The 19,919-nt window shown below is 38.2% G+C and overlaps 1 protein-coding gene across 3 annotated transcripts in view; it reads left to right on the top strand.

The window, feature by feature from the left end:
- Positions 1–19,919, top strand: part of LOC136843088 (uncharacterized) — a 52,742-nt gene that overhangs the window by 21,355 nt on the left and 11,468 nt on the right. For all 3 annotated transcript variants that reach the window (XM_067111050.1, XM_067111049.1, XM_067111048.1), the window contains exons 3-4: positions 9,949–10,156; positions 17,517–18,127. In XM_067111050.1, the coding sequence (XP_066967151.1) occupies positions 9,949–10,156; positions 17,517–18,127 (819 nt within the window). The remainder of the gene's footprint in view (positions 1–9,948; positions 10,157–17,516; positions 18,128–19,919) is intronic.

The following is a 19,919-nucleotide window of genomic DNA, read 5'->3' as shown; positions in this document are numbered from 1 at the left end:
CTTCAAATTTACCACGTGATATGTATTCCTCAGTTCTTTGCCTGTTGAGAGATTTTTCAGTTTTGCACGTCCTTTTCCTTGCAGAGAAACAACTTCATAAGGGCCTCTGTACTTTGTTTCTAATTTTCCTCCCATTCGGTGATTATTTTTGTTGTTTTTCAACAGTACTAATGAGCCCTCAACTATTTCACTTGATTTGCCTGTATGTCTCTTATCATAGTTCTTCTTCTGTCTTCTTTGAGATTTTGCAATGTTCATCGCCATTTTTTCCTCAGCTGCCTTCTTTTCTGACACTACTCTCTCTGTTAACTCTTTAATAGTTTCTTCTGTCGTTGCTCCATATTCACCTGTGATCCAGTGTCTAAGTAGATGGGGAGTACTGGATCTCTCCTAAGCATCGCAGTGAAAGGGGCAACACCAGTGCTGGCGTGAACAGATGTGCGATATCCGAACAGGATTCTTTTTATGTGCATATCCCAATCGTTTTGCTTTTCATTGACGCATTTCATAAGAGCTCTTTCAAGTGTCTGATTGAATCTTTCTTGCAGTCCATTAGTTTGAGGGTGATAGGGCGAAGCAATTTTGTGATTAATTTGCAGCTTTTCACAGAGGATGTCATTCAGTTGATTTACAAATTCGCGGGCTTGGTCAGTAGTAAGTGTTTCAACACAACCAAAGTCACACATGGCATCTAAAAAGAACTGGGCCACCTCTGCTGCAGTTTTATGCTTTAGAGGTGCAGCAACTGGGAATTTTGAGAAGTAATCGGTCATTGCCACAATGTAACAGTGTCCTCTTTCTGTTTCGGGTAAGGGTCCAATCAAGTCCATTCCCAGCTGAGACCACACTTTTTCTGGAACAGGCACTGGATGCAACTCAGGAGCTTGCATTGAGGGCTTATTGGCTGCTTTCTGGCATTTGTCGCATTTTGAAATATAATCAATGACAATTTCTTTAATGCCTTTAAAAAAATATTTAGCAGTTATCTTTCCAACTGTTTTATCTCTCCCCATATGTGCTCCCCCAAACCCTTCATGGCAAGCTTTGATAACTCTGCTCACTTCCGCTTTCATTAACACTTGGCGTAGCTGAACTTCACCTTTCCTGCTTTGTTTATGCATCAAATATCCCTCTTGAACACAAAATGGCTCGCACTTCTTTCTAATATCACGTTTTTCTTCTTTTTTTAGTCCATCAGGGTACTTTCCACTATCCAGGTATTGAAAGTATGTGTGGTAGGTGTACTCCTCCATGTTCAGATACACCTGCTGCTACCCTTACTACTGCTCGGAGTAATCTGGCACTCAGTTGCTCCCTATCACCTGTTGTTGGCTTTGTTTCTTTTTTTTTCCCTTTTTTTTTTAATGTCTCGTGATGATCGAATCACTGTATTGTTAGGCTTCAGTGATTTGCCAGTTTGCCTCGTTATATTAGGCCGCTTTCACACCAAGGTGGCACGTCATACATGGCAAGTGGCAAGTGGCAGGTGGCAGGTGCTTTCACACCTGGTATGGGGGCTGGGGGAATATTGGCCAGGAGAGGGGAATACTATCCTGGGTCAAAATTCCCCCTGGGGGAGATTTATCCTGGGCCAGATTTTCCCCTGGGGGAATCTCAGACGGGGGGAAATGCAGACTGGTACACCGGTAAGAATATTACAAAAGCCTCACCCGGTAAGACAATTACAAAAGTCTCACCCGTTAAGACAATTACAAAGAAATGTAAGTGGGACCTATCGAGTGTAGCATGCATAAAAGCTTGATTCATTTCTTTATTTCCACAGCTTGATCGAATTGCTGGATCATAGCCGAGCGAGACTGTATAGTGAATGCAAATGTAAGCAGTCCATTGCGTCATTTCATGTTTAATACGCCTTTGTTGATAATATGTAATCTCGTGCATCTAGCACCGGCATTCTCGGTTCCTGCGTTGTACCAAATACCTGTCATTTATCTGCGTTCATTAATAGTGTTGTAGTCAAGATGAATAAACTGCAATTCGTTTCCAGCTTTTTCGAGGTATTTCTGTTAGGGCATAAAGGGTACTATAGGTTATTTCATGAATGGCAGTTATGGATGAATGTGGGCCTGTTGAAGGTAGCATCTCTGACCATATTAGGCTGATGGTTCGAAAAGTATCTTGAACTTCTATTTATGTGGGAGATGTTGATTGAGGGTTTATATAGGGTAATTAGATTTCATTCATTCTTCAAAACTGGTTCTGTCAAGACCTCATTATGCGAGCGTGTGTGTTACTCCAGCTTCAAACGAATATATTAGCAACTTATTCAGCTTGGTACAAAGATCTAGGCTAAGGCTTGGCGGGAAGAGCCCTCGTGTGACGCTGCCCTAAGGACACCTCACCCTGAAGGCGGTTCCACTTGAGAACTTTTTCCGGCGTTTTTCGGTATCTGTGCACCAAGCGGCAAATATTCGTATCCGTTCAAAGTGAGGCAACGCGCACCTCGAAGAGGATGTCGCACAAGCACAATTGCACTCAAATATAGATCAGATATATAGAACGCCGTGCAAAGATCGTAGAAGTTTCCGGAAAACGTGCTCGAATGACCTCTAGACAACAAAATATGACTCATATGTGAGCCAGTTTCACCCTCTTGATATGTCTGTGGCGTAAATGAAAGCAAAACAAAAACCACACGACAGTTTATGAGAACAAAAAATAATGGTCTGGTTTATTCTGCAACTTGCGATTGGATCAGTGCATAATGTGATTTCGCAATCCGAGTTAAACGAGTAATACGCTTTTATAGCGGCTGAAATATTTTATGTTGATAACTGCACAACACTACCAGAACTGCTTAGTAGTTATTATTGTTACTGTAGGTTTGGGACCGCAACTGTTCCTTTCAGTTGTTAGCTTAGGTGAAAATTATATTAGATTGGGCAGTAAGCATGTTCTTCGGTATGTGCAAAATTCAGTTATGAAATATTAGTCATTTGGGGCAACAGATTTTATGGTGATGGACTATCTCAATGTAATGATGCCGAATATTCCTCACGTATCGTACGCGTCAACGTTATGCATACGAATGATTCAGTCATTTTTGTGATTGTTCAAGTGAAAATGCGACGGATGAACCAGACCTGGCGATGCTGCCTAGAACACCATAGACGACATTCTTTGATAAATTTGTCATGTGTTTTCTTTGTTAAGTTATTCTCTTGACAACAAAACAGTGAACTAAAATAGGCCTAACGCGCCTTCTCATCTCTCTTGACCGGTGTTATTTGGCCTGGTACGGTACCAGACCAGTATGATTTGGTTTGTGTTGTTAGTCAGTCACTCATTTAGTCTTCCACCTTTGTTTATTAATCCCCAAATATATGAAAATAGTAATCAGAAAGAAAGATATTGATAATCATGAAGATCAAAGGCTCAGTGGCTCTCCTTGGTTTGGAGAAATATTTTTTAAAAGTTGCTCTCTCTCTCTCTCTCTCTCTCTCTCTCTCTCTCTCTCTCTCTCTCTCTCTCTCTCTCTCTCTCTCTCGGCGACATAAATCCAGTCGCATCTCTTTTTCTCTGTCGCTAGCTCTTTCTTTGCCTACATATGTGTATGTACACATGCTTATTTCTTTGCCTACATATGTGTGTGTACACATACTTATTTCTTTGCCTACATATGTGTGTGTAGACACTCATGTTTTTCTCGAATACGTCCTCAAATACCAGCAACTGCATGCGACCTTTGATCTTCAGGATGTGAGAGAGAGAGAGAGAGAGAGAGAGAGAGAGAGAGAGACCGAATTCACGAGTGGGTGTCGTTTTATGCAAGTGTCCCTCTGATGACGGACGTGGCTGCCTGTTCACTGTGCTCATCAGTGAACGCCGTTCACACCCAACAACGCTGCCCTTTTTTTTTATAATCTTTTTAATTGGCTCAAGAACATGCTAGTAAAGTGAATATAGCTGCAAATTTATTTTACAGCTTTTGGTTTCCTCTGGATATTGCAAAAATAAGCATTTTATAATTCATAAAATACCTCTTTTTAAGACAGATCTCGCTTGGAAATGCTATCATCCTAGTTTTGACTAAGTTCTTTTGTTTTTTTCCGCCTTCTGGTCCCCAGTTCTTGTTTTTTGTGCTAATTGACGCCACCCTGATCATTATATAACGAGTCCTGTTGGGTGCCGTTTACGTGAATTCAGACGAAAAATAAATTTAATTCAAGGAAAAATAATTCGCGACTCACCGAATCTAAGTACTCCAGATATGTACGCAATAAAAGACTAAAATTAAGAAACATGCAATGTAGATGCCGTTAACTTAAAGTTGCGTAAGTTTAGAGACATTGCATGGAATGTTACGAAATTTAAAGGAACCAAAAGGATGCAACCTGTTCCGCATTGGATTTGACAACCACTGTGCATTTCAGGGCCGTGTCTTAATAGGTTTTCGTCGATAAAATCTTTATAAAGTATCGGATATGGATCGTATTTTGGAAATAGCTATTTGACACTTATAATTCCCCTTGGGTGTAAGTTATTCCTGAGCTATAGTGAATTGGATATTAAATGAAATTTGTGGCTTAATATTTGTGTATATGATATATATATATATATATATATATATATATATATATATATATATATATATATATATATATATATATATATATATATATACAGTATATATATATATATATATATATATATATATATATATATATATATATATATATATATATATATATATATATATATATATATATATATATATATATATATATATATATATATATATATATCGTATATATTGGGCGTTTGTGTGTGCGTGTAGGTATTGAGTGTAAAATTCGACCCCATGTATTCCAAAATATTGGTAAAATGTCCTTGTTTACACGTGGCAAAAATTCCTTTTACATATACATTTGTACAAAAGCTGAGTCAAGTTCTGAGGGGGAGAACGCACCTACTGTGCATTTCAGGGCCGTGCCTAATAGGTTTTCGTCGATAAAATCTTTATAAAGTATCGGATATGGATCGTATTTTGGCAAATAGCTATTTGAAGCTACAGCTAAATCTAGCAGGTTCGTAGATAGAGGCTAGTAAAACGTCATTACTGAAGACCCTCCCATTCATTGATACTGTAATATGACGTACTTTACTAGAAACCCCGCCCATATACTTTATGAATGAAGACTCAGATGTTGGTAGTAGTGGTAATAGTAATAGTTTCAACTCGGTTAAGTTTAGACAAAATCTCTAACAGTTTCTTTATTGGTTAACTTTGACTGTACAGATAAAAATGTTAGATCATCGTCTATTTATAGTGTATCATCATACAATTTCGATAATTATCGCACATCCTACTCAAGGTATTGCTTATCGTACAAGAGGGTCAAATATTTGTGTTTCCACGATCATTATCATACTATTGGGAACCCTGCTATTACGTCTGATGTCATAGTTTACGTCACAACCAGCCTATCTGTGGGTGCTTACTAAATTTAGCTAAGTTTCCCTTTAAATTTCTTTGATTTACTCTGATAAGTGCCTTATTTATCAACATTAGACATCACTGCTTTTTTTTGTCAAATAGGCTGTGGCTTCAAATAGCTATTTCCAAAATACGAACCATATCCGATACTTTGTAACGATTTTATCGACGAAAACCTATTAGGCACGGCCCTGAAATGCACAGTAGGTGCGTTCTCCCCCTCAGAACTTGACTCAGCTTTTGTACAAATGTATATGTAAAAGGAATTTTTGCCATGTGTAAACAAGGACATTTTACCAATATTTTGGAATACATGTGGTCGAATTTTACACTCATTACCTAGTTTACACAAACACTCAATATATATATATAAATATATAATATATATATATATATATATATATATATATATATATATATATATATATATATATATATATATATATATATGTATGTGTGTGTGTGTGTGTGTGTGTAGAATCTACTGGTCACTTTTACCAGATACATATGTAATTGTAATAGCCACAATGCCCTCTTAACTTCTCGAGTTCTTCGCGCGACCGGGCATCACAGTCACTTCAATTTCTTGCGCTTGGATCTTACGGCTTTGTAGTGACAAGCATATCCAAAAAAGCGCGAAGAACTCGAGAAGTTAAGAGGGCATTGTGGCTATTGCAATTGTAGTGTTACATGCCTGGATGGCTCACTGGTTAAAGTCACTGATTTTCTTTGTTTCTAAACCAGGCAGCGATTCGAATACCACTGTTGACGAAGTACATGTCACTTATAATTCCCTAGTGAATAAGTTATTCCCCAGGTATAATGAATCAGATATGAAACGAAATTTGTTTCTTAATATTTGTAAATATAAAATATGTCATGGCGTATATATACATATGTATATATATATATATATATATATATATATATATATATATATATATATATATATATATATATATATATATATATATATATATAAAGTACATTATAAGTGTAAATGGTTATAATCATGAGTTCGTCAGAAAATTACAGCCAAGTATGAACTTTAAATTAACTTTAAAATTGCATTTTTTATTATTTGCAAGAAGTCATTGTTATTTAAAAAAAAATGTTCTCCGGACTAAATGGTGGAAGTTAGAGAATTAATTCCCTTTAACTTTTAGCCTCCGCGAGCTCAGAATCGTTTACAAAACCGGAACCGAAATTGAACTACGAAGCCCCGGTAGTGTGCACAAAAAAAAAAAAAAAAAAAGTCCGGCGGAGCGGATACAACCGGTAGCCGACGAAGCCAAAGATCAGATGTGAATTTGAAGACTCGACTTCTCAGATCATATTAGTTACAATGGTAACTGTTGACTAGTATGTATTTTAGTATTTACGTTTTTAAACATTAGTTTCGTAGGGTAGAATTGGTAACACTTCTGGAAATTGTCTGCTAATTGTTTGACTGGAGACTGGTTAATATTTCAGATTTGCATGTTGCACACAGTACATACATAGAAGCCCTCACATACAAAGTGTCCCTAGAGGAAACTACTGTTCTTTTGAGAACCTTTGCGTAATCCATTTTCAAAGTGAAAATGAGTCATTTTATCCGCGATCTCGTTTTCCTCCGGAAATGGAATGTGGGTGTTAACTGGGTATGTAGGCTATCGACCTTTGTCAAAGCCCAGGGTAAACTCATGCTAAGTAAAGTAGATATTATTTATTAATATAATAATTTGTCAACCACACAATATAGAAGTGGGTGTATATAATACTTTGATCCCCCTTGGATGGGCTAGTACTAAACACGGCGTCCCAAGGAGCCTCCGCCATGTTTAGTACTAGCCCCTCTGAGTAGGTGTCAAAGGTTGATACCGGGCTGATACCTGGAGTGTGCCCTCACTTTGGCCTTGGCACAGATAATGCGAGACCCATCAACTTTGCCTCACTAGATCTGATGGGTTTTTTATTTAAAAATGTTGTATAATTTTGCCAACAAAAAAAAACCATGACCTCGTCGGAGGAAACTTGAGCACTAGCGGAAAACGCCCTTCAACCTATTCTGAACTGCCCTCGCCGTAAACTTAGAAACATACCTATCAGTTATGAGTAGTAGGGGGTAAAGTTGTGAGTATTGCGAAAATGCGTATGTTTACAACATATGATAGAAATTCAACATTATGACAAATAAGTTAAGTATATCTTAGCTTAACCAGACCACTGACCTCATTAACAGCTCTCCTAGGGCTGGCCCGAAGGATTAGACTTATTTTACGTGGCTAAGAACCAGTTGGTTACCTAGCAACGGGACCTACAGTTTATTGTGGAATCCGAACCACATTATACAGGGGGTAAAGTCGTAAGTATTGTGAAAATGCTTATGATTACAACATATGATAGAAATTCAACATTATGACAAAAATTCCCAGTAATCAGTTATGAGGATGATTCAAGAAGAATAAAAAAAATGGCTGGGCTTTCTGCCGTTAGTCACGTTTTCTGCCGATTTTATGAAAAACAGTAGATTTCAACTTGTTAATGTTGTCATGCAGAAGGTAAAATGGGGTTAAATATCCTAAGAAAAAGGCCGGGGGGGGGGACGAAAAAAGCCGTCAGTGCCACAAAACTCCTGGGAAACCCCACCGCCCAGTCAAGTTTGTTGGATTATCAGTCTGAAGTTGAATTGGAATCATTGATTTTTGGGTCACTTCGAGATTTCTTAATTATATAGAAGTACACTATAGTTCCCATTGGTTCTACATCTTTTCTAGTAATGCTATGGGCATCGAGACCTGACTTTAAACCATCAATGGTCTAAATACCGTCATTTTAATTTTTAGTGAAATACGTCAACAGGTTATCAATATGTAAATGATTCCACAAATATGTAGCCGGGTATGAAGCACCTAAATAGTAGAAGACGCTGTCTTTAAGATCAGTGAGAGTCCTTGTTAACAAATTACCAACTTTTAACCGATTTCTCCCTAAAGTCATTCTCGATAAGGTTACCTAATGAATGAATATGTGTGCTAGATTTCATAACAGTCTGTTCACTTGTTTTCGATACGCTGCCAACGCACACACACACACACACACACGTGGTTGAAAGCGCAGTCTCCCTCCGATTGTATTGAAGAAAATAACCGCTAAATCGATGAGCAGATGTCCTTTATGCAAAGGCTTTGTTTCAGTGTATAACCTAGACAGTGGCAGAACTTCCCCACTCTTAAATTCGAGCGCTTAGTCGTCTTTTGCTACATAAACCTGAACTCTCTGTATCTTTCACCTGGGATGTTTGTTGTAAAATGTTCAGTGGCACTTGTACTCTCCTTCCCTCGTGTCAGTTAAGTTAAGTATACCCTAGTTTAACCAGACCACTGAGCTGATTAACAGCTCTCCTAGGGCTGGCCCGAAGGATTAGATTTATTTTATGTGGCTAAGAACCAATTGATTACCTAGCAACGGGACCTGACAAGAATTCATTCAATACCTCCTTTGATCATCCTTGTTTGTAATTTTCTCAGTAAAGGGGTCGGGATACTTGTTATGCTCGGATCTTGGGCTGTACTTTACTACTCCTCTAAATTTCTAGAATAGTATCATTAGTTAAAACAATTGCTTGTGAGACCCCTCTCATTCCAGAGAATTAGAGTTCTACAAAATATGTAATTATCATCCCACCCTGTGTGCTGATAGCACAACTGGCTCTTGCATAGAAAGAAAAATACTTATGCCATGTGGAGAGTTCTTACGTGTACATGAACTGCGTGTATTTTTCTCTTCTGCAGATTTTGAGCTCTTTATAGACCTTATATCCAGGGAGACATCGTTTTAACTTTTCAGTTCCATGAAATCAGATCAGAACCTAGTATCCATTTTGCCTGTCTGTGTTGCAGGTAGACATTCTTAACGCTTCCAAGCTCTTGAGAGCCTGTGCTTCAAATATCCCACTGCACGACTTTTGCTGGGGTTTTCTTTCCCTCGTACACTGTGTTAAGAATGACAAAATCAAGATCTGGTTCGTTTGTAGCACTCTTTTGACTCACTGGGCCCATGAGAGTTCTCGTACTCCTTACTACAGTATTTGTTTTTGAGTCCTGCGATCTTTACCAATTAAAAGATGCATGTGAAGAGATCAGCTCATATTTCATCTGCTCACAGTGAATAATTACTTAAATTTCATTCCCTGAAGTTTGTATGTATCAGCGATGTAAAGCCATTTAGTTTTTTCTTTTTCACTCGTATTGAAGTTCCTACTGAAAAATTTCGGTCACAGTTAAGAAAGGAATGCAGTGCGATGCCTTACATATGTATTTGAGTAGAGAATTTTCGGTAGCTCCTTTTTTCATGATAATAATAATATAGAATCATTATTTTTGTTGCTGGTTTGTTCTCATTACTGCGTCTGTCTCATCGGCAGTCAATCATAAATAAGAATAAATTGCACTGGATCGTATTTCATGACTAAGTGTAGATTGTTTCGCCATTTTCATCGTTCTCAGGGACAGGTATTGCGCATTCGGAAGACAGCCGTTGGAGCAACGTCCTCGAAGAAGGACTTGGTCATCCGGGCGAAGAAGGACGAGGAGTTTCTTCACAACGTGGCTCGACCTATTCTAGGACCACTCCTCACAGACGAGTCCCGACTTGTTTGCCTAGACGCCTCCACCGCCCAGGAGCTGCGAGACACCTTAGCGCCTTTGAGACAAGGTAAGGGCGAATCACGCACCAGAAAACATTCTTACAGTTTAAAAAACATAGAATAGTGCTTCAGTAAAGGGTGGGGGGGAGTCTAAGTGAAAATATGATTATTATTAATGTGAGTAATAAAAATCCACAATTATAAAGTAAATATATTACTATATAAAAAGAACCAAGGACTTTCGAACACCTGAATGGTTTTCCTCATTCTAGTGATACAGAGTATTAGAAGTCACTACTATATATACTACAGGAACAGTACTGACGAACATACACAACCGTTAGAGACTACATATCCACCCACAGGCTGGTGTCAGTGTAGGAGTGGCCTTCAAAACTCATTTGGCTAAAAATCACAATATTCTCTCGGGGGACAATTCGATAAACATACCACCGTAGGCGACATCAGATCCACGCCTGACAGGTGTCAGGGAGGCGGGGTTTGGAAAACTCATTAGCACTGCTGCCCCCAGACTGTGTTTACAAATATGATCATCTTATTTCCATACATCTCTACTGCCTACCTTGAAATTTAAACAATTTACAAAGTTCTTTTGATATTAAAGGATCAAGTTTATACATCCCTTAACTAATATTCATATTATGGCTGTAACTTTCTTTTATAATGCTAGATTCAGTCAATCAAGGCCGTATCTCTTGAATTCGTTTTCTTCCAGTTCTACTTGTTCCAGTTTAATTCAGGGTTCTTCATTACGTTCATCCACGTCTCGTGCTCTAACGACTGAAAGCACGAGATTCGTCCAGTTTCTTATCTTTATTTATCCTTTGTATTCATTAACCGGGAGATTTTGAGCACCACCAAATGCCTATCCATCTACGTGGCAGAATCCATAGTGTATATATGTGTGTGTGTATGCGTGTATGTTATGTTAGTACGTTTTGTCCAGGGTCGTGCTTGCAAGCAGGCGCGAATATTGGTTGGGGGCTCATGGTGAAATCATTCAAACGGATGTTTCAAGATGATCATAAGGATTGAGGAGACGCATACTAACGTACGCAATGCGGGTCGTGCTGGGCGTTGACTTTCAGATATCATGAACATGACTTGGATGGCAATGACGGACGACTAGACGTCACCAGAGCATAATCCTTTCTTTGGAGCATCTGCAAGTTGCTACACTGACGCAATCAGCAGTCTCTCTCTCTCTCTCTCTCTCTCTCTCTCTCTCTCTCTCTCTCTCTCTCTCTCTCTCTTCCGTTACCTTTCAGAAGGGAAGATTTCATGAAAATGATTTAAGCTCTTTGTTGTAATTTTGAACGAATGCCATTACTTTTTCCTTTCGATTTTGTTGGAATGAGTTTCGAAAATAAGTTTCTCCAATGTCTCCTCATAATGAGATAGTGTCTCTCATAGCTCGTTAAGTATGCATGTAAGGAGAGAGTTAGATTATCCCTGAGAAGATTATCGTTGTGCTGGGTGCCTTGGAGAACCATTTTCTTCTTCCGTAGGGCGAAATCAGTTCATGCTACTTACCTCAGGAACCGCGTGATTCATTTTATTGATGACCGATGGTGTGCGACCCGGATGCCGCATACAGTACTACTGGAGGTACGAACTGTTGACTACGTACAGTAGCTGACCGTCTGATGCGCCAGGGAAGAAGAGTGACTTGCTGTTGATCACAGGACTGAAAATCCCAAGTCATGAGTAGCTGTAAGACAAACTTCTGCCAAGAGCCGAACCACGAGTATTTACATTTGCGGGAGCAGTTTCTATAACTGATATTCGGGGAAAAATTAGAAAACCTAGTCAAGGTGAAATTTCATCTCTAATGACCAGAATAATTACATCTGTGTTTAATAATGGGATACATATTTACAGGATGATCACTAAGCCTAATGTCGATTATACCCACTTGGATGCCACAAACTGTGAAGAAGTTCGTGATGAGAAATTACTCAGCGCAAATAGTAAAGAAATATATACGACCAGTTCACCAATGCTTGATGCATTCCTTAGGTGCACAAAAATAGATGAAAGCATTGCAGGCCCCCCCACCTCCACTGGGGCCCTCTATGCAGACGCCACCAGAAGCGTCAGACAAAGACTGACCACGAGGGCAGACCTCTGACACGTGGTCACCAGAGACAAGCTGCAGAAACAACGTTTGTTATGTACTCTCGTCAGACTGTCGCCTGTGCATAATCACAGAGCTTGTTCAAATGTAAAAACATTTCTGCCTTCAAGCCATAGGCATCATATTGTCCTCCCTGGCACATACAAGGAAATACTGTGGTTAGTCTTTTTCATGTGTGAGAAAACACACTTTCTCCTAGTTGTATGCCTTTCTTGTTCTCAGTTTAAAGCTTATTTTTCCGCATAATCTAAAACAACAGAAGATTAATAAATTAGTATATACCTATAGTCGCTGTATAGGCCTATCACTCGCCTTGCTGCCTCTACACATATCTAGCTCTTCGTTGGGTGAATCGGTAGCGCTGCGGACTGTCGCTCGATGGGCCGGAGTTCAATTCCCCGGCCGGCTGATGAAGAGTTAGAGGAATTTATTTCTGGTGATAGAAATTCATTTCTCGCTATAATGCGGTTCAGATTCCACAATAAACTGTATGTCCCGTTGATAAGTAACCAGTTGGTTCTTAGCCACGTAAAATAAGTCTAATCCTTCGGGCCAGCCCTAGGAGAGCTGTTAATCAGCTCAGTGGTCTGGTAAAACTAAGGTATACTTTCCTTTTTCTACACATATCTCGAAGGAACCACAACGTCGGATTTGTACGGTTTACCGCTGAGCCTACCGGCATATTAGTTAACACTAGAAATTAAACCACAGTTCCCAAAAGATCATGTGTGGTAAAATTATTGCCTGGGAGTTGGGCATCGTGAACATTTAGTGACGTCCCGTGTACTACCTGTTTAAACTTACGTACGCATCGAGTAAACAAGTCAGCCATGTATTTGATTGCAGACTTTATTAAAATGTATTTTTTTTCTTCACACACTGAAATAATATCAACCGAATCGTGGTCTTTATTTTGAGTTTTCTACTTTTTTAGAAAAAATAAATTCTCCAGCGGTTCATATTACTCCTCAACAAGAAAATGAATGAAGAAAGCACAATTTCCCCCCTGACTCATTGTTTCCAAAATGAGTTGCAAGCTTTTTTTTTTTTTTCCTGGTGTCACGCGGGGTGACTGTGAGTAGTTGTATCGTTCTTCTCTTGAAATTATCGTGGATTAGTTTATTTTAGATGAAAATTGAAAATGAAATTGCATATTCAAATCCATGTTATTCTTCTTTTAAGGGAACTTGCTCTTATAGATTTTGGTGGTTCAGTCTCGGCTGATGAACTGATTTTTCGACATCCTGTAGATTACTTCGGAATTCAAAATCATTCGACGAAGGGCTGAGTATCAGGGCAGAAATAACTTCCTTGCTCGGATATGTCCGTGGCCGCGATCAGTGTGGTTCGGATTCCACAACAAGCTATAGGTCCCGTTGCTAGGTAACCAATTGGTTCTTAGCCACGAAAAATAAGTCTAATCCTTCGGGCCAGCCCTAGGAGAGCTGTTAATCAGCTCAGTGGTCTGGTTAAACTAAGGTATGCTTGATCATCGTTCCATATGTACAAGGTCTCTTTCTCATTTTATCTGTTGCTTTTGACAGGCACACGTGTGTGTTTATTCACGTTTGAAGTTGAAAAGTAGAGACGCGCTCACATAATTTATCTGGAAAATCCTTTAACGGATTCGTTCATTGACATGTTAACCCTATCGTCTAGATACGTTTGGCAGTACATCCGGTCAAGAGGAATTCCGAGAGTTCATGGCTCGTTCAGTACATCGCTGCTTATTTGTTACATATCGGGAGAACAGATTTGTTCGAATGACTGCGTTGCATCAAAGAATTAGTTCTTCATTGAAGGGGTGCGTAGAGCTCTCGGCTAGCACGCTGTTGGCCCAGCGTTCGACTCTCCGACCGGCCAGTGGAGAATTAGAGGAATTTATTTCTGGTGAAAGAAATTCATTTCTCGTCATAATTTGGTTCGGATTCCACAATAAGCTGTAGGTCCCGTTGCTAAGGAACCAATTGGTTCTTAGCCACGTAAAATAAGTCTAATCCTTCGGGCCAGCCCTAGGAGAGCTGTTAATCAGGTCTGGTTAAATTACGATATACTTAACTTTAACATCAAAGAATTTTTCTCCATCTGTCTATGTTGCGTTCAAATTAAGTGACCCCTGTTCACAAATGAACCCCATGGGATGCCCGTGTATATCCCCGGCCCCCACCCCACAAAACATGTAGAAAATGCCTACGATCTCTGAACTGGAACTGAATGAATCAGATATCGTCATTCTGTTAATTTGCACAACAAATTTTTTCTTCGTTTACTTCATCATTCTCGCAAAAATTAAAAGAAAATACGTTACAAACGAACTTTTTTTTTAAATAGTTTTCATTATTATATGCCCATACGCAATTTAAATGAAAAATTTTTATATTTTACACTAACTATAATGATTTGATGGTAACTTCATGACAAAAGGAATACTAAAAAAAACTTTCTGTGAACGCTCAGCATGCAGAGAAGACCCTTTCTGAACACTTCAAGCTGTTCTCCAGGAATAATTGTACCGGGAATAATATTTGAGTATCTCTTAAAAGTGGTGGGAGGTTTGATATGTAGGCGCTTGACATTTGTTTGGGAAACAGTGTCTGGAACATCTGTTAGGTACCGGTGCGTGTTGGTCCAGAAGATGAGAAGAAATATCTTCGGTATCTTTTCTCTCTCTTCCATATAATGTACGGATGATTTGAAAAATTTGACATTCTCGAGAATCAAGAGTTTGAAATTCTCTAGAATCGAGATTTGGAAATTCTAGAGAATCGTGAATTTGTAATTCTCGAGATTCAAGAATTTTGACATTTTCGATACGCACATTTAGATATTACATTTTTTTTTTATTGAATTTCATTTGTTTTAAATTGAAAATCAATTTTTTAAATTTGAAATCTACCTTTTTTAAATTGATGGTCGACATTTTTAATCTGAGCTTCAACTTTTTTAATTTGAAGTTCAATATCATTAATGTGAAAGTCAACTTTTTTAATCCGAAGTACAATTTCTTTGTTAAGTGAAAGTCAGCTTTTTAATTTAAAGTTCAGTTTGTTTAATATGAAAGTCAACTTTTTTTAATTTGAAGTTCAATTTGTTAAATATGAAAGTCAACTTTTTAAAAATGAATTTCAATTTTTTTTCATTTGAGGATGAAAAGGTGGAGATCAAAAATAACCGTTCCTTTCAACGATTATATAACATCTTTACAACGAATCGTTCTTAGTGAATGGCAGATTTATTGCATAATGCATCTGATAAGAATTAATTAAAACCCCAATTTCAGATTATGATATTCTTCAAAGTAAATTGAGTGCAATTTTAAAGTAATTCTATCCCTTCTTCGAATTAGTCACACTCTTTTGAACATTGATATTCCATGAATAACATTCGTGACCCAGTCCCTGTCTACAGAGGATGCTGCTCAGTTAACTTTTCATGTGTATGTCCAAGTTTTGACAAACAGACTGTCAAGTTTCATAAATATGTCAGTTAAGGGCATTTTGTCGGAATTTTCGTTATCCGAGAATTGAATGATCGCAGTGTTAACGAACTGCAATTTATTAGGCTGAGTGTAAATTTTTTCTGTTTAGACAAGCCCAAGTATTTTGACTAAGTGGTCTGGTTAAACTACCTGATGATTATTGTATGTTACATTATATTTATTGTTCTATTTATATTGTTTTGATGATATTGTATATTTATTGTACTGTTTATATGGTTAGGATAATATTGTAATATTTATAGTACTATATATTAAAATAATATTTTAACACCTCTTCGGACCCTTACATCAAGTGCCATACACAGATCCGTCTCGACTGTTTGCTGCACATGCGCACCCAACCAACACTCCTAGCAAACCCCTGACGTTGAACAAAGGAAATATTTATTTAAAACTGACTTGAGTTATTGCAAAAAAGGAGAGAGCACTCCATCAAAGTATAGTATTATTTTGTTTAGTGTTAGATGCTAGAAATTTTGCCAATGCCTATGCTCTTGGTATTTGCCCTCCTGGAGTAGTAATGAAAGGATAGAAATATTATGGGACTTTACAGGGATGAAGATTTTGTAGCTGGGACAACCATGAGCATTGCAGCTTCTGCTCTCTCTGACCTAACGGGAATCAGAACTAGTTTACAGGCAGTCCCTGGTTATTGGTGGGGTTCCGTCCCCGACGGCGCGATGACAACCGAAAATCGGCGACAATAGCACTAATCCCCGGTTAGCTGCACCGATAACCGGTGATCAGCTCCGCTGATAAGAGGCGATCAGCGACGAAAATCTGGTTATCGTCGTCTCTAGACAAGCGCCGTAAAACCGGATCGTGAGTAACCGAGGCTGTCGATAACCGGGGACTGCCTGTATTTTGAATGATCAATCACTGTTTTTTTTTTCTAAAGAACTATTTCATCATTAATTTGGTTATTGTTGCTTAATCACCCACCCAGAACAATGGGGGGGGGGGTCCACACATCATTAAAACATGTCAAACACACGCCAGTAATTTATCTCACACACATCACTAACTTGAAATATAAGTGAGCGACTTATCGGTAGTCCTAGCAAGTGCTTCTTAAGGTTATACTGCAGCATACTACTACCTGATTGTGATATGGATGCGATAAGTCCCCGACGTGTGTTGTGACATGTTTTACCGTAGTGTGGATGCATCCTTATTCATACATTGAATTTCTCATACTCTTGTTCAGTTCTCAACGACCATCATTCTCGCCCCTGCCTTTTCATCCTCATTTGTTTTCTCACTTTCCCGTCCATTCATTCATTTGGTCTTATTTCACTCACCTGTCAATGATCCTTGTATGCTTTTGGAGTTCAGAGAAAAAGATGAAGATGTTTGAAATGTGCATCTGTGGGAATCTTTTGTCTCACAGGCAGGAAGGAAAAATGTTTCTTAGTAAGCAACACTTTAACCACATCTCGTTTCTTTCATTTTCTGAGGAAAAATTAACTTGAACTTTTTTGCGATGATCGCACAGGAGAGTGCGACAGAGATTTGTCTTATTTATGGACAATTTAAAAACTATGCAACTGCCTAAAAGTTTTATGGATTTCAAGATAAGCTTGAAAGAGAATTTTCATTTGTTTAAATTGCTATTTTACACATGTCAGCTGTTTGCATCCATCTCAAAGTGAATCTGTGTAAATCATTCTTAACAGCTCTTTTAAGTTTGCAGTCATACAAAATGTATTTATAACTCTTGTGGAAGATGATGGTTACCTTCTGTCAGCATTCATTCTTTTTTCCATTAAAGCTCATCGCCGACATAAAGAAATAAATAACGAAGGAGTAGCCTGCATCTGCCCGGATGCAGCCAGCATTTTCATTTCAAGAAAGTCTCCAACTCTGTCTTCCTCGCCAGCATCGTCCAGTTCATCGTCAGCTAGTCCTTGCATTTCACCATCACCATTGTTATCTCATGATGTCATCGTCAGTTCGTCTTCCTCGTTAAGAGTGCCGAGCGAACAAGTTTCAGATAGTGTCCAGGATCTTCATTATAATGGACAAGACATTCAGTTGATACCAATGATGAATTTCTCCTCGCGGGAGATATCTCAGGGAGCCAAAGCTGGAAAGAATCTCAGGAACAACCAAACATCAAGTACAAGTAGTTTACCTAATGATTCATCCCTCGCTGAAGTGGAGGACAATTCATGTTCAGAACTCGAGAAGGCCTTGTTGTCTGAATGCCAAAGTGTCGAGGAAGGAAACTGTCCAACGAATTCCTTGCACAGTACTTCGAGCATTTCTGTCAACAGGGAGTCATGGAATATATGCATTGAAATCAAACCCAAGCAAGGTTTCATTGATACCTCGACTCCCGAGTTGCCTCTCTGCAGGTATTGCGTCAAGCAGCACATCAAGGTAGGAAATCACAATTTCTATGAACATGATGTTAACCCTTACCTTGGTAGAGATGGAAACGCTGTTGCATGCGTCTTAGAAATAAGTATTTTTTAAGAGATGTGTCTTCTTACACCTACTTGTCATTTTCCAATGTGTATAGAGAGCTCCATAAACAAAGTGCACTGATTCATATCTTTATATTTTAGGTTCAAAATTTTGTACGTACGTTGTGACTTAAATATTGTTTTTGTAATATAAAAGTTTGAGAACTATTATTATACATTTAATGGTTATTTGGCAATTACTTCAAGACAAGAGGAAAGTGTGTGGGTAAAATTATCATTGTAAATGTTGTATATTTTTTGCTTTATGAATAGAAAAGTATGGTGCAATTATGTTTGCTCGTTAAACTTTGAGAACAACACAAAAGTAATTTCCCTGCTGTCATTTGACGTCCAGATCCTTCTCCTGGGTTCAAAATAAGCAGAAAACAACTTGCAAAGCCATGTTTTCATACAGATATCTTTTTAAGTGCTATATTATATGTATACAGAGCAGATTTGTTGCTTGTACAGGTATAAAAGGACATCTGAGGAGCATGCAATGAAATTTTGAAAACTGAATAAACTTCCCTCCACTAAACAATGACGTTAACCTTCTCAATTTTCTTCAGTCTCTGTCTTTAAAGTTGTAGTTCCATAGAATGGGAAAGCATTAATGCTAACAGTTCTATTGTTAATGTCAAAAGTGTTTCATATAGCCTGGAGTGTGCCTTATTATCACTGGAATTCCTTCCACCTGGGAAGTATTGTCTGGTGAAGAACTCAAATCCTCAACCCATTATGCAGCAAGTAAGGCATTTCACACAGTTGGCCTGCTTTAACATCTCCCTAACTGAATTATTATCTTTGATAGTACAGAATTCACAACAATGCCTCTTTATTTGATTTCCGTAATGTCGCTTTCGACCTGAGGCAGGTAAATTTTAAGTTCTTCATCAGAGATTAAGGTGTTTTTTGCGTAAAGAGTTTGGTTTCTAGCAGAACTGATATGGATACAAAGATTCTTTCAAACTTTTAATTTCTCAGTACAGTGACATGGCCCTGTTTTCAGCTAAACCTGAAGTGTTCTTAAAAATATGTAAACCCTCATAGATTATATATCCCTTTAGCTAACATTAGTCAGTGAGATAGACATCCAGAATTACACCTCCTGCTTGAGGATGGGCTTATGGTGATGATGTCTGTGCATGTGAGCTACTGTAGAAGTTTACAATAAATGATGATTCATGCATCAATCATTTTTATGCACTTTCAGACATTCTCACACTCGCTAAAAATATAATTTATTTATATCTTAACTACATATTTACAAGCTCAAGGGTTCATAAGCAACGTATTTTGTTGTTATTTCGGCATGTTTCATTAATAATCAAAATTTATTATGATTTTAGATACTACAAGGCTACCGCATATGTAGTTCTATGCTGATTTCTCATGTCTGCATTAATTGGTAATGTGTATTAGGAAATACCTCCCTTTTTTCAATATCATCAGAAACATTGGTGATGATATATTTAAACAATAAACTTAATTGATTTCCATATTAATGCAGTTGAACTAGGCTAATGAGTCGTGTTTTGAATCTTTCATATGGCTTGGCTTAACTCTATGTATACAAGGATCTTGGTATTTCTTGCGGAGGGCAGGCATTTTCCAAAGACACACCTAGATTAGGCAAGGCCTTTATACCTAAAAGCTTTCGTCTCTGTGTAAGAATGCTTACTGATGGAAAATTTAGGTAGATGAGA

Source organism: Macrobrachium rosenbergii, chromosome 11 (genome assembly GCF_040412425.1).
Source record: "Macrobrachium rosenbergii isolate ZJJX-2024 chromosome 11, ASM4041242v1, whole genome shotgun sequence".
Taxonomy (NCBI): Eukaryota; Metazoa; Arthropoda; class Malacostraca; order Decapoda; family Palaemonidae; genus Macrobrachium; species Macrobrachium rosenbergii.
Note: the sequence above shows the minus strand (reverse complement) of the source record. Positions and strands in the feature narration are given on the sequence as shown.